This window comes from Physeter macrocephalus, chromosome 14 (assembly GCF_002837175.3).
Source record: "Physeter macrocephalus isolate SW-GA chromosome 14, ASM283717v5, whole genome shotgun sequence".
Taxonomy (NCBI): Eukaryota; Metazoa; Chordata; class Mammalia; order Artiodactyla; family Physeteridae; genus Physeter; species Physeter macrocephalus.
The window spans coordinates 96,546,666-96,562,251 of NC_041227.1; the positions used below are offsets into that span (position 1 = coordinate 96,546,666).

Below are 15,586 nucleotides of genomic sequence, written 5' to 3' on the forward strand. Positions count from 1 at the left end.
ACATACATTTCCATGTATCTAGTAAAGCAACAAGTTTGGGGAAACGAGTGGAAAGGAGAGGTGATGTTCCAGTTAAGATGGATCGATAGTGTCAAGGCGATTGGCAAAGCTACGGGCGCTGCTGAACGGGGTCCCGTGCGGGCAGCTGACCAGGCTTGGAGGATGAATGGGTTTCCAAGGCCAGGATGCCAGCGGGACTCTTTGCTGTGCACTGCACGGGGTGAGAATGTGCTCGAGCCCTGGGAAGCAGGGGTGGGGCACCCGCGAGACCAAGCTGCTGGGACCACCTGGGAGCCGGCCAGGGGGCCGCGGCAGGCACGGGAGGTGGCACCTGGTATGCTTTGTGGGGTCGGGGTGGCAGGAGGGGGAGCACAGAGGCGGGTGGCAGGGGGCAGCCTCTGTGGCAGAAAGCGAAGAAAACATCAGCACGTCCCTCTCTGACATCCTGCCCGGCTCCTCCTGGGGCGTGGGCTCACCCCCAGCCCCCTGACCGCAGGGGGTGCCTGAGTCTTTCCTTTCTCTAAGGCTCCAGGCCGGGAGGCCCGGGCTGCCCAGGGGTGTGTGGCGTCCTCCTCGGCTGAGGCCCAGAGGAGGGTGGTCCCGGGAGCATCTGGAGCACACGCGCTCTCTGCTGGGCAGCGACTGGCAAGGCGGCGGCTCTCCTGGCCTGGCCTGCAGTGCCAGGACCCCCGCACTGTTTCTGTCGCTCCACTTCCTCAAGTTCCTGGGGCTCAGACCCTCCCACCCCAGTCCTGGTTCTCCACATGAGTGTGAGGCAGAGGTGTCTGGAGGGGCAACTTCCAAACCCCTGAGTGCTCCCCTGCTCCCCACCCCCCATTCTACTTTCTTTATTAGCGTTCCTGACACGAGTGTGGGCACAGCAGACATGATATCTGATTAGCAAACTGCAAAAATAAGTGCAAGACAACCACGGCCCAGGCTGTGCGGTTAAGTAAGATGATCCCTGGAGCATCCCCTGCGCTGTGCTCTCTGGGGAGGTGGCCACGGGGCTCGGGGCAGGCTCTGGGCAGGACGGACTGCCGGCCCTTGGCTCCTGGGCTGAGGGGCTGGCCCTACAGGTGAACCTGCTCACCTGGTGGTCTTGGCTGGCTGCTGGTGGGGAGGGGGTCCACGAGGAGCTCTGAGGAGCTCCCTGAGCCAGGGCATGGGGCTGCCATCACCCTGGGGAGAGGGCAGCTGGGCCCAGGGAGAGAGCAGGGCTACCTCCCCAGCTCATCTCCCCCAAACCTCCCCCGACCCGGGGGCATGGCTTTGGCTAGAAGCTGCATCCGGGCTCCTCAAGCCCTCGCCTTGCAGGGCCAGCTGCTGGTCACGGGGTCAGGCAGGCTGACCTGGCCTGGCAGCGGGCGGCCTTCTCTGACTGCAGGGGAGCTGTAGTCGGTGCGGGGGGGTGACTAGGGGCTGGGCAGGACACAGGGTCTTTGGTTTGCTGAGGGGGCTGCGGACAGTTGGGACCGAGGAAGACGGAGGCCAAAGGCAGAAAGCTGGGGGTGGGCCTCGCGGAGGGGCCGCAGGGGAGGCGGGGGCCCCTCCCAGCGTGGAGCCTAGCGGGCGGGCTTCGGGCGGCCCCACCTCCCTGCGCATCAGTTGCCCGGCACGCTGAGGATGAAGCCCGAGCGGTTCTTGGTGAAGTCGGGCTGCGGCTGGTTGAGCCGCGTCTCCACGGAGACGGTGCACTTCTTCCCGTGCAGGCTGCACTGCACAGGGTTGGTGACGTTGACTTGAAGGTGGCGTTTCTCACTGGAAGGACCAAAAAGAAGACAGGCGGTTAGCAGGGGGCCCAGGTGGGGGAGTCTCCCCGGCAGCCCCTGGGCCTCCCAGCTGTCTCCAGGCCGGGGCACAGAGAGGATGAGGACGGGAGAGATGGTGCTGGGCTGCGGTCCCGAAGCAAAGCCATCGGGAAGCCAGGGCCCGAGGTTCAGGCGCTGCCGGGCTCCCGAGAACCCGCGTGTGGGGCAGCACAGGGCAGGGAGCCGCGGTGCGGCCACGGTGCGCCCTCTTGCCTGACGCTGAGGACCGGTCACTGGGCTTTAGATGTCAGCGGGGGGGATGTCACAGCACGGGGCTCTGATGACACTGTTTATCAGTTCTCTCTGATGGCAACACGGAGCCCTGGGGACGCTGCGTCCAGGGATAAGTGGAGACTCTTCCCCGCACGTGGTACCCGACTAAGACGATGAGAAATGTCTTCTGTGAGTCCCGGCTCGGCCCTGCCTGTCGTGGGTCCCGCTGTTAGAACCGGTCGGACGTCAGCTTCCTGGAGGCCAGGAAGGGGGGAGGGAGGGTCAGCGGTGCTTCTACCTGTGTGGCCGGCAGCGTGCCGGGCAGGAGCGCGAGCCCCTGCCCGGGAGCCACGCGGCCCTGCCGGCCCAGCGGGGCTTCTTCCCACCTGCTGAGCAGTCGGAGGGCCCGGAGTGCCGAGTGCCGGCGGGGTGGCTGCGCCCCTGCTGGGGAGGAGCAGCGCCCGTCCTCAGGCACCTGGCCGGGCACCGAACGCACTGCAGATGCCGCCGATGGAAGAGCTGGGAGACGCAGCGGCTGGCACAGTCCCGCACTGCGCCTCGTGCCTCATCGGCGCTCTCCGCGCTGGGAGGTGAGAGGAGAAGGCCCTGCTTCCTGTGCTCTGAACGCCTTCATTTCCCCAGGGCGGCGCTGGGGGCGGGCGGGCCGGGCTCCCTGGGTGGCTGTTGCGCTCGGCGTTGGACAGGGGATGGACGGCAGGGGGGCCGGCAGAACTGTGCGTCCGCCCGCCTGGCCCAGGGGACAGGGAGGCACTGCCCAGGCGCCGGCTGGCCTGGGCGGCACCATCACTCAGACCCACTTTCCGCAGGAAGGGGGCCCGCGGGCAGTGGCGCTCTTGGCCTCTGAGTGCCCAGAACACTGGGCTGGGCTTTGTTGGAGCGCCCAGGGGGCAGGAATGGAGATGTTCTTAGGGTCTTTCCTCATGGCTGTTTCCTACCTGCTTTCTTCTTTTTAAAAAAAAAAAAAAAATTATTTATTTATTTATTTATTTTTGGCTGCGTTGGGTCTTCATTGCTGCGCCCTGGCTCCCTCTAGTTGCGGCGAGCGGGGGCTACTCTTCGTTGAGGTGCGCGGGCTTCTCATTGCAGTGGCTTCTCTTGTTACGGAGCACAGGCTTTAGGCACGCGGGCTTCCGTAGTTGTGGCTCACGGGGTCTAGAGCGCAGGCTCAGTAGTTGTGGCGCACGGGCTTAGTTGCTCTGTGGCACGTGGGATCCTCCCGGGCCAGGGCTCGAACCCGTGTCCCCTGCATTGGCAGGCGGATTCACAACCACTGCGCCACCAGGGAAGCCCCCTTTCTTGTTAAACATCTTGTAGAAACAGAAAATGAACACAGGAAGAGACCCGTGGTTATCTCTCGTGGGCATTAGGTATCTGATGCTTAATGTCTTGTCAGCTGCAGCTAAAACCTTGGCTTAGGACGGCTATTTTTAACCAGACTTGGACATAAAAATAGCAGAGCCCATTGGAGGCAGTGACTCGGGCATCTCTCCATTCCTGCGGGAGCCAGGCTGCCCTGGGGGTAGATGCACAGCCCGTGATCTGGGTGAGGGGTCCTTCGACCCTCATCCTGGCCCTCTTGCTGGCCTGGAGCAAGCAGAGCCCCAGCACTGCAGCCCTGAGTGGCCCTGCCCTGATTCCCTGCCTGTCTCCGTGGGGCTGCCATGGGATCTGGGCAGAAGAGAGGGGGGCGAGTGGTACCATGTGTTGAGAGCAGGAAGAAGAACTGGCTTTCTGGTCTGAAGAGCTAGGCAGCTAAGCAACCCTCGGCTGGTGCCGTCCACACTGCCATCAGCAGACAACAAAGTAAGACAACGTGGATTGAGTTTGCTTCCTCAATAAGTCAAACACAGAATTACCACACGACCCGGCAATTCCACTCCTGGATATATACCCCAAAGAAGTGAAAACAGGTGTTCAAACAAAAACTTGTACAGGGATGTTTATAGCAGCATTATTTACAACAATGCAGAAAAAGCTTTTGATAAAATTCAACACCCATTTATGATAAAAAAAAAAAAACTCTTCGGAAAGTGGGCATAGAGGGAACATACCTCAGCTTAATAAAGGCCATATAAATGGGAGGGAAGTCCAAAAGGGAGGGGATATCTGGATGTGTATGGCTGATTGATTTTGTTGTGCAGTGGAGGCTAATGCAACATTGTAAAGCAACCATACTCCAATAAAAATTAAAAAAAAAAAAACAACGGCCATATATGACAAACTCACAGCTAACATCATACTCAATAGTGAAAAGCTGAAAGCATTTCCTCCAAGATCAGGAACAAGACAAGGATGCCCACTCTCACCACTTTTATTCAACATAGTTTTGGAAGTCCTAGCCACAGCGATTAGAGAAGAAAAAGAAATAATAGGAACCCAAACTGGAAAAGAAGTAAAACTGTCACTGTTTGCAGATGACATGATACTAAACATCGAAAATCCTAAAGATGCTACCAGGAAACTACTAGAGCTCATCAATGAATTCAGTGAAGTTGCTGGGTACAAAATTAATATACAGAAATCTGTTGCATTTCTATACACTAACAATGAAATATCAGAAAGAGAAATTAAGGAAACAAACCCATTTACAATCACATCAAAAAGAATAAAACACCTAGGAATAAACCCACCTAAGGAGGCAAAAGACCTGTACTCCGAAAACTATAAGACACTGATGAAAGAAACTGAAGGCCACACAAACAAATGGAAAGAAATACTGTGTTCTTGGATTGGAAGAATCAGTATTGTTAAAATGACTGTACTACCTAAGGCAATCTACAGACTCAATGCAATCCCTATGAAATTGCCAATGGCATTTTTCATTTGTTCTAGTTCACAGAACCTATCAAATTACCAATGGCATTTTTCATTTGTTCTAGTTCACAGAATTTAAATTTTTAAATTTGTATGGAAACACAAAAAACCCTGAATAACCAAAGCAATCTTGAGAAAGAAGAACAGAGCTGGAGAAATCATGCTCCCTGACTTCAGACTATACTACAAAGCTACAGTAATCAAAACAGTATGGTACCGGCACAAAAACAGAAATATAGATCAATGGAACAGGATAGAAAGCCCAGAAATAAACCCACACACTTATGATCAATTTAGTCTATGACAGAGAAGGTTAGAATATACAATGGAGAAAAGACAGTCTCTTCAATAAGTGGTGCTGGGAAAACTGGACACCTACATGTAGAAGAATGAAATTAGAACATTCTCTAATACCATATACAAACATAAACTCAAAATGGATTAAAGACCTAAATGTAAGACCGGATACTATAAAACTCCTAATATATGCCCAGGAGTGGGATCGCAGGGTCATATAGTAGCTCTATTTTTAGTTTTTAAAGGAACCTCCATACTGTTCTCCATAGTGGTTGTACCAATTTACATTCCCAACAACAGTGTAGGAGGGTTCCTTTCTCTCCACACCCTCTCTACCATTTATTATTTGTAGACCTTTTGAAGATGGCCATTCTGACTGGTCTGAGGTGATACCTCATTGTAGGTTTGATTTGCATTTCTCTAATAATTAGCACATCTTTTCATGTGCCTTTTGGCCATCTGTATGTCTTTTAAAAATTATTTTAATTTTAATTAATTTATTTTTTGGCTGCACTGGATCTTCGTTGCTGCATGCGGGCTTTCTCTAGTTGCAGCGAGCAGGGGCTACTTTGTTGCAGTGCACGGGCTTCTCATTGCAGTGGCTTCTCTTGTTGCGGAGCCCAGGCTCTAGGCCCATGGACTTCAGTAGTTGTGGCACGCGGGCTCAGTAGTTGTGGCTTGCAGGCTCTAGAGCACAGGCTCAGTAGTGTGGTGCATGGGCTTAGCTGCTCCGCGGCATGTGGGAACTTCCCGGACCAGGGCTAGACCCATGTCCCCTGCATTGGCAGGCGGATTCAACCACTGCACCCCCAGGGAAGTCCCTGTATGTCTTCTTTAGAGAAATGTCTATTTAGGTCTTCTGCCCATCTTTTGATTGGGTTGTTTCTTATCTTTTTTTGTTTGTTTGTTTTTGATATTAAGCTCCATGAGCTGTTTGTATACTTCGGAGATTAATTCCTTGTTGGTAGCATCGTTTGCAAATATTTTCTCCCATCTGTAGGTTCTTTCATTTTGTTTATGGTTTCCTTTGCTGTGCAAAAACTTTTAAGTTTAGTTAGACCCCATTTGTTTATTTTTGTTTTTATTTCTATTACTCTAGGAGACAGATCCAAAAAGATATTGCTACGATTTATGTTAAAGAGTGTTCTGCCTATGTTTTCCTCTAGGAGTTTTATAGTATCATCCCACTCCTGGGCATATATCCAGAGAAAAACATAATTCAAAAAGACACATGTACCCCAAAGTTCACTGCAGCACTATTTACATGGAAGCAACCTAAATGTCCATTGACTGATGAATGGATAAAGAAGATGTGGTACATATATACAGTGGAATACTACTTGGCCATAAAAAGAATGAAATAATGCCATTTGCAGCAACGTGGATGGACCTAGAGGTTATCATACTAAGTGATGTAAGCCAGACAGAGAAAGACAAATATCATGTGATATCACTTACATGCATGCACCCCAATATTCACTGCAGCACTATTTACAATAGCCAAGCTATGGAAGCAACCTAAATGTCCATTGACTGATGAATGGATAAAGAAGATGTGGTACATATATACAGTGGAATACTACTTGGCCATAAAAAGAATGAAATAATGCCATTTGCAGCAACGTGGATGGACCTAGAGGTTATCATACTAAGTGATGTAAGCCAGACAGAGAAAGACAAATATCATGTGATATCACTTACATGTGGAATCTAAAAAAATCATATAAATGAACTTAGTTACAAAACTGAAACAGACTTACAGACATAGAAAACAAACTTATGGTTCCCAAAGGGGATAGAGGAATGGGGGACAGATAAATTAGGAGTTTGGGATTAACATATACACACTACTATATATAAAATAAGTAAACAACAAGGACCTACTGTATAGGACAGAGAACTATACTCAACATCTTGTAATAACCTGTAATGGAAAATAATATATGTATAAATATGATACATAATATATAATATATAATACTAAATATATATATAACTGAATCACTTTGCTGTACACTTGAAACTAACACAACATTGTAAATTAACTATACTTCAAAAAAACAAAAGAAAAGGTAGAACTAACCCAAATATCTATCAACTGATGAAGGGACAAACAAAATGTGGTCTATCCATCCAGTGAAATATTATTCAGCCATAAAAAGGAATGAAGTAATGATATCTGCTACAACACGGATGAACCTTGAACACATTATGCTAAGTGAAAGAAGCCAGACACAAAAAGCCACATACTGTGTGTAATTCCACTTATATGAGATGTCCAGAATAGGTAAATCCACAGAGACAGAAAGCAGAGTCAGGGTGTTTCCTTTTGCGGTGATGAAAATATTCTGGAGCTAGACAGTGGTGACGGTTGCACAACATCGTGAATGTACTAACTGTGACTAATGGTAAATTTTAAGTTATGGGTATTTTATAATAATTTAAAAAAATTTTTTTTTTTTTTTGGCTGCGTCTGGTCTTAGTTGTGGCATGTGGGATCTATCATTGCGGCGTGAGGGCTTCTCTCTAGTTGTGGTGCGCGGGCTCTAGAGCGTGAAGTCTTAGTTGCCCTGCAGCATGTGGGATCTTAGTTCCCTGACCAGGGATCAAACCCACGTCCCCTGCGTTGGAAGGCGGAATTCTTAACCACCAGACCACCAGGGAAGTCCACACAATAATCTTTTTAAAATGGGTTGATCTAAAGGAAAAATAAGAACTTGCCCTCAAACCATGTTTTTTTCTCCCCATTTTAAGTTCAAACCCAATTTAAGGCCAGTGAGGGGTTTCTGGTGCCTATTTTGGAGACAGAGCAATGGCAGGGCCCGAGCAGCAGACAGGGAGTGGACACTCCAGGGGGTCCAGTGATACCTCCTGCTGGCGCTTCACACACTGGAAATCTTTACGGAACCAGAGCACCCTCCTTATTTTTTCGAGAAAAGAAAGCAGATTTTATAGCTGCGGGTGACAGCTGCGATGGAGGCTGGCTGGCTGCAAGGGGGAGGGGCTTTCCTCCCCATCTTCTGTTACAGGATTTAATGGCTCAGCAAACTGTGGAATTCGGGGACTTTCATCTTGTTTCATCTGCTCCGAGCTATCATTGCAGGCAAATGGCCTTGATCAAGTTACTTTGCTTCCGTTTCCTCCAGTCCTCTGCTCATCGGAGAAATCCGTGGGTCAATGAAAGACCAGGTCCGCGGGCGTCCCGGTGCAGCCGCGCATTGAAAAGTCCTGCACAGGGTGGGACATCACAAGTCTCTCCAGGGGCTGAAGCAGCCCCGAACATGTCCCCTCCTGTACAGACCCCTGGTCAGCAGAAGACTCCTGCCCGCTGGCAGCCTGGGACTTGAGCCCACCCTCTCTTCCCCATGGCATTCCAGTGGCGTTTCCTACGGGAGCTCTAACACTTGAAAGGCAACCGGGAAGGGAGTGAGGTGAAGCGCAACGGCCTGGTGCACGATCCTCCGGGGGAGTGGCCAGCAGTTCCAGAGACTTCGGCGCGAACGCGGCGTTCTCTGTGTTTGGTCACAGGAGGTGTGTGCGGGGAAGCTCGCCTTGCACCAAGCACAGGCAGGTCATAAACAGATGCTTTTCCCAGGGGTGATACGCGGAGTGAGTGTTTCACGATAAACTCCAGCGTCATCAGGACAGGCAGCCCTCCAGCGGGACGCTGCCGGGACACAAGGGCAGGGTCTCCAGCTCTCCCTGAGGACAAAGGCCCGCTCGTGTCTGCAGCTGTTCCCCGTGTGTTTCGCTTCCTTCCAGAAGGAAGCCCCTCTGCTAATGTCAAATCACAGAGGGCAGCTCTTTCAAAATCCTGCTTTAGGAAGGGCTACTTCTGTTTTTGTCAGGCTCGAATGGACACTTCGACCACAGTCACTTCTAGAGCGAGTCTAAGAGGCCAGCAGTCCTGAGGGGGTGGCGTCGCATCCCCGACCTACTGAGTCCTCTCTGGGTTTGTAGCTGGTGAGGAATGGGGTGACACCACTTTTATTTAGAAAATAAAACTCCAGTCACTCTATGGTTCTAAGCAGGCAGCACGTTCGTCCCGAGGCCCCCGGCGCAGGCTCCTGGTCCAGTGGGCGGAACCCCCGCCCATCCCCCAACCCTCCTGGCCCTCCGGTCAGGGACCCCCTTCCCCCCAGGGCTTTCCTCTCTTGGGCCCCCATCCCCCATCCCCCACCCGCTCTCCCTCTCTTGGCGGGTATTTACCGAGCGCCCACGATGAGGTGGGCTTTGTCCAGAGAGAGTGAACACAAAACGGGTGGGGTGCAGGCCCCGACCTCAAGGCACACGGCAACACCGAGAGAATGGGCAAAGGTTAACAAACACCGAGATACGCACAGGGGCCACCTAAGCGTGGGTGGCCGGCGTGGGCTTCCGTAAGGGGCCATGTCAGACCCACACCTCAAGAAGCAGCGGGAATCCTGCAGGAGTATGTTTGTTTCCTCACTCCCTAAATATTGTTTTACCTTTGGTTCTTTTCATTTTGTACATTCTCCCACAGTGTGTCACCCACGCTGTGGTTTCAATGACAATTACCCAGTGTCCCCTGTCCCAGCAAGAGGTCCAAGCACGTATGTGCAGCCACCGACCAGACAAACCCCCTGAATGTGCCGCAGACGGCTGAGTCTTCCTGTGTCCAACACAGAGCCCATCCTCCTGGCCCCTCCCCCAACCTGCTTCCCGCCTCCTGTCAAGCCTGTCCCGGGGAGAGGTGGCATCATCCTCCCATCACAGACGCCAGAAAGCCCGGATCAGCCTGGACCCCTCCTCCGCCCAGGTCAGGGCACCAAGTTCTATTCGTTTCACTTTCTCGTTCTCTCTCCGCTGCCACCATCACTGCCCAGAACCTCAGCCCCTTCTTCCTGGTTCCAAACGTAGCCTCCTAACCTGTTCCTCTGTCTTCGCTTTGCCCCGCACCCTGCTTCAAACATGTCCCCCACATTGTCATCGTAGAGATATTCAAAGGCACGAGAAAGATCCTGTCATCCCCCTGCCGAGACCTCTTCAGTCATTCCCTGGAGCTTTCCAGAACTGCCCACCCCCACCCCCAGGCTGAGCTGGGTGTTCATCTGTGTCCCCAGTTCCCTCGAGGCTCTGAGCAGGCAGTGGTGCTGTGCTGCTTCCAACAGCACGATCGGAGCTGACAAAGCTTTCCTGACCGCGTACAAGTGTCTCCGACGTGAATACAACTCCCCAGAAAGAATATTTAAAATCGAAGTGGAGGTTGCAGGGAAGGGAGGGTAACCTCCGGGAGTCAGGAGGAAGGAGGGGATGGGAGGCCAGCGGATGCCAAGCCCAGGACGTGCAGGCCACCTGCGAGGGCACCAGGCCTAGGAAAGCCCACCAGGAGTCTGCCTCCCAGCCTGGCAGAAGAGCACGGAACCGTGGCGTGAGAAGATACACACACACAAAGGTTGTTCAGTAAAAAAAACGGAAACCTCAAGCTTTCTTCTCTTGACCTCTTGAAAAGCAGATCTGCTGCAGGTCACCAAAGGCAGAGCAAATCTGAAGAACACCCAGAGTGAAAAGAGACAGTGCTTGCAAAGGAATAATAGGCTTTCTCATCAAATATGAGGGAAAAAAATGAAAACACAGACTCGTCAAAGGGTTTAAGGAAAATAACCATCAACCTAGAATTCTATCCCCAACCCATCACCTGAGCGCGAGTGTGCCACAGGGAGACTTTCTCCGACAAAACAAGGGTGAACATGGGGAAGTCGGGCAAGCTCAGCTCTCAGGTAAAGAAGGACCCATCGTCCGTCAGGAAAGACACCGAATCCAGAGGAAAAGAGTGGTGTGGGCGACGCATGGAGAGCAGACAGGCAAACATGCAGGTCAATCTAAGTAAGCATTCACTGTAAACGCAGCACCAACGAAGATGACTATTTGGGGGGTTTAAACCAACGCTGAACGACATCTTGGAGAAGAACAACATGAGAGACGGGGTGTGATCCCAGGGAAGCATTTCAAGGTCCCTGTCTCATCTGGGAGGAGGGTAGGGGGGCCGATGAACTTCAGGCTCCACAGACAAGCTGGGGAATGAAGGCAATTGACAGTAAATGAGACCATGAGATGGCAGCGTACACGTTCCAGAGAAGTAGAAGGGAGGGGGGGAGAAGAAAGTCTGCTTCACTTAATGGAAGGGAGGAAAGGGGAATAAAAGGAGCAAAGAAACACGAGGACGAGAAAACACAAACTGACATGGATGTGAATCCCTGTTAATAGGGAGTTCTCAGATTGAATTGAGAAATGCAGCTGTAAGACTATTTGCAAGAGACCCATCTAGAGCCTAATGACAAAAGTTAAGAGAACGGAACAAGATACATAAGGCAAATGTTAATCACAAGAAAGTTGGCAAACAGCGCTGCTGGGGAAAGAACTCGTGAGATAACTGTCTCCTTTATTAAGAAGTCGTTCACCAGGAAGACACACTCCAGAAAATAAAAGTTAATAACGTGTGTGAGATGGCGTGAGCTTTGCAAAGATATAATGACACGTCTGCAAATAGTCAACAATCTTAATATACTTTTCCCCAAAACGTATAGATCTGCAGATATTAAAAGAACATGGACTTGAACCCAAGTAATAACATAGATTTGAACCCAATTAATAAGCTTGTGTGCTCAACTGCGCCCAACAATTAGAGAACACACGTTGTTTTGAAGTACACTTGGAATAGGTAACAGACCCTAAAAGGTGGTTCAATAAATACTTAAGAATTAGCATCTGACTGAAACTATCTCCTCTGACTATAATGCAATACAAATAGAAATCAAATAAAAGGAGAATATAATAACAATAGTAAGTACTGTATGCTTTTAAAAAATTTTATTTATTTTTGGCTGCATTGGGTCTTCCTTGCTGTGCACTGGCTTTCTCTAGTTGTGGCGAGCAGGGGCTACTCTTCGTTGCAGTGCACGGGCTACTCAGTGCAGTGGCTTCTCTTGTCGCGGAGCACGGGCTCTAGGCCACGTGGCCTTCAGTAGTTGCAGCACACGGGCTTCAGTAGCTGTGGCTCGCGGGCTCAGTTGCTCCGCAGCTTGTGGGATCTTTCTGGACCAGGGCTCGAACCCGTGTCCCCTGAATTGGCAGGTGGATTCTTAACTACTGCGCCACCAGGGAAGTCCTTGTATGCTTTTTTGCAAAGTGCTTTACAAATAGCAACTCATGAAATACTCATGACAGCACGAAGTAAGTTCCATTTTCAGAAGAGGATATGAGGCCCAACAAGGCTAAGTACCTGCCAAGGTCACACAGTGGAGCCAGATTTGAACCCAGGCACCCGGGCTGGAGTCCAAGTCTTAACCTCTGTGCACACTGCCACTAAAATAGTCATTAGAATATAATCGTTAGCTGAGCTCCCTACTTACTAAGTGCTTCTGAGCAGTTTTCATCCCCCAATCAAGAGCTCCTAGGGCAGCATCTGATACGGAAGAGGAGTTCCATAACTCTCTACAGAAAGAATGAATTTTTTAAAGAGACATAATTAAGAAAGCAGTTGGGACTCACTTCGACATCGGACACTAACCAGAAGACCCGAGGGCAATGTCAAGCATCTTCAAAGCAGTGTTGTTGAGAAGTGAGTTGGCGCCATCGGTGAGCGGGGGCTGGGCTTTGGGGAGCAGGTGCCCTCCTGGCACTGTGCTCTGTGCAAGGGTGTGTTGAGGTGTAGAGTGTGATTAAGGCAGATGAAGAGGCCCTAGGGATACTCACTATTCCAGGGATGCTTTTCGGGAGCCAAAGAACCCTTCTGCAAAGTGAATCATTACTTTGCTTTGTAAATCCAAACTCTCACATTATTAGGTGCTGCCGCCCCATTGCTAATGAAGTTCTCAGGGAAACAAAAATGTTCGTAGGATGACAAACGTTTGGACTCATGGATTTTTTGGAAACATACACGCAAGGTTGAAGAAGTTCCAGGAATTACATCAATGAACGTGTTGTCTTTTTTTTTTTTTTTTTTTTTTTTGAGGTTGAATGGAGATGAGCAGACACTGGTTCCATGCCATGTTTCTCAGTAATACCCGGAGTAATGTGAAAAGATATGCCCCATGATCACTTAGCCGTCTGTTGCCTATGGCTGGTGCTACTTAGCGCGTCTTGTGTAGCTGGAAAAGGGGTCTTGGATTGGGGGAGGGGAGCTTGACAATCATCATCTTCCACTTATGGAGAATTTTCCACACACTAGGTACTGTATTAAACATTTTATATGCATCACCTCATTTAATCCTTGCTGACACCTTACAAGGCACTGTCATTATGGCCACGCCATAGATGAGGGCACAGAAGCTTAGCAAGGTCAAGGAGTTCTGCAGAGCTGGAAAGTGGTGTTTCTTGAGTGACACATTGAAGCCCCCTTCCATTCATTCATTCATTCATTCATTCATTTATTTATTTATTATTTTTATTTTTATTTATTTATTTATTTATTTATTTATTTTTGCCCCAGTGCATTTAGACCTCAGATGGACGGATGCATCTAGCTGTAGCATGGGGCAGTACCGCTGCTGCGTGCAATTCTTTAGTACTTGGTGCTTACGAGTCAGGAAATAGCATTTGGAATCTGCTGTCATGGTGCTAAGGTTGGGGCATCCTGACCCACAGCCGTGACCCCCACTGTCACCACTTGTCGTTTGCTTCCTGGGCATTTACAACATTTTACATTGGTGTTTCCAGGCCTGGTTTATTCCAGGCTGTCAAAGAAGGGGTGCTCTCCTGGTGCTTGGAGAATTCATGTACTTTTAAATTTTTATTTTATTTTTTAATAAATTTATTTATTTTATTTATTTATTTTTGGCTGTGTTGGGTGTTCGTTGCTGGGCGCGGGCTTTCTCTAGTTGCGGCGAGCAGGGGCCACTCTCCGTTGCGGTGCACGGCCTTCTCATTGCAGTGGCTTCTCCTGTTGCGGAGCACAGGCTCTAGGCACGCGGGCCTCAGCAGTTGTGGCACGTGGGCTCAGTAGTTGTGGCACGCGGGCTCCAGAGCGCAGGCTCAGTAGTTGTGGCGCATGGGCCTAGTTGCTCCGCAGCGTATGGGATCTTCCCGGACTAGGGCTCGAACCCGTGTCCCCCTGCATTGGCAGGCGGACCCTTAACCACTGCGCCACCAAGGAAGCCCTCATGTACTTTTTAAAACTATTCCCCGGCACACACTGGCATCTTGACTTTCCAGCTGGAGTCCCTGAGGAGGACTGTTGCTCTCTGGAGGCTCCTGGCTTCTGGTTTTGTCAACCAGAAGGTTCCTATTCTTCGTGCGTCGGGAACCCTCCCCTGGCAAGGCAGACCCGGGCCTGGCCTCTGCGTGCTGGACGTGGCCTGGCTGAGCCCATTCTGAGAGGCCCAGTGACTGCTGCTCGGCCCTTGGATTTGTTTCCCTTCCACCAACATCAGAGACCAAGGCAGTGAGGATGCTCCACTTTGCTTTATATATTTGGAATCTGGACTCTTTACAGGCTGCATTCCTCTGTCCCTCCCAAAATGTCCAAATTGATGCTTTATGCCGGGGATAATGAAACCTTTCAAAACTGAACTAAAAGAACAAACCCACCGCTCCCTCAGATATGAGGAAAGAACAGAAAACAGAAGCAACAAAACAAAACACCACCAAACCAAACCAAACCTCTACCACAAAACAAATGGGATGGCAGCTGTGGACAGAGTGCCATCACGGGCCAGGGGGTGGTGTCCCCTCAGGGCGCTGCCCCATCACCTCCAACAAGAGGGTGTCGGCTCTGGAGCCTGAGCTCAGGTCCTCTGCGTCCATCCCACCCTCCGTGACCTCCTCTCTCTTCCCACCTCTCCCTTCTTTCTCTGTCTCCCTTCAACTTCTCATCTCAGTGATTTGCTCTATTGTCTCTGGGGCTTTATTTTATCAAAAAATATCTCTTTGAGAGATTTTTTTTTTCCCTTTGCTGTGTTAAGCTTTTTTTTTTTTTTTTTCTTTTTTTTCTTTTTTTCCATCTTGGCTGTTTCCTGATTACGTTTCTGCCCCTCCTATCCTGACACTTCTGTTAACAGTACCTCCAAAGTTAGCTCCGTCCGTGAACATTGGTGTTTATTTTCTATTCACATCATTAATGAAGGTGCTAAGTAAGACTGGATTGAACACAAACCAGGACCCACATCTTCCTTTGAACAGATGATTTTTAGTGGTTTGTTGGAATACCATTCTGTATCTACCTGTTCTATTCACCATCATCCAGAAGCATCTGAGCTTCTATGTGTGTGGGGTTGTGGCCCACTGCACAGAGGAGTTTGTAGGACCCCAGTCTCTGCCATCCGAGAACTGGGCATTTCAGGTGGTTTGCAGCTGCACACACACACACACACACACGACACACACACACACACACGACACACACACACACACACGACACACACACACACACACGACACACACACACACACACGACACACACACACACACAC

The 15,586-nt window shown here is 50.3% G+C and overlaps 1 protein-coding gene across 2 annotated transcripts in view; it reads right to left on the reverse strand.

Moving 5' to 3' along the window:
* Nucleotides 1–1,586: 1,586 nt before the first annotated feature.
* The window catches only part of MYO1D (myosin ID), a 356,895-nt gene continuing 342,895 nt past the window's right edge, over nucleotides 1,587–15,586 (reverse strand). For both annotated transcript variants that reach the window (XM_024127623.2, XM_024127622.3), the window contains one exon: nucleotides 1,587–1,761. In XM_024127623.2, the coding sequence (XP_023983391.1) occupies nucleotides 1,605–1,761 (157 nt within the window). In that variant the 3' untranslated portion in view covers nucleotides 1,587–1,604. The remainder of the gene's footprint in view (nucleotides 1,762–15,586) is intronic.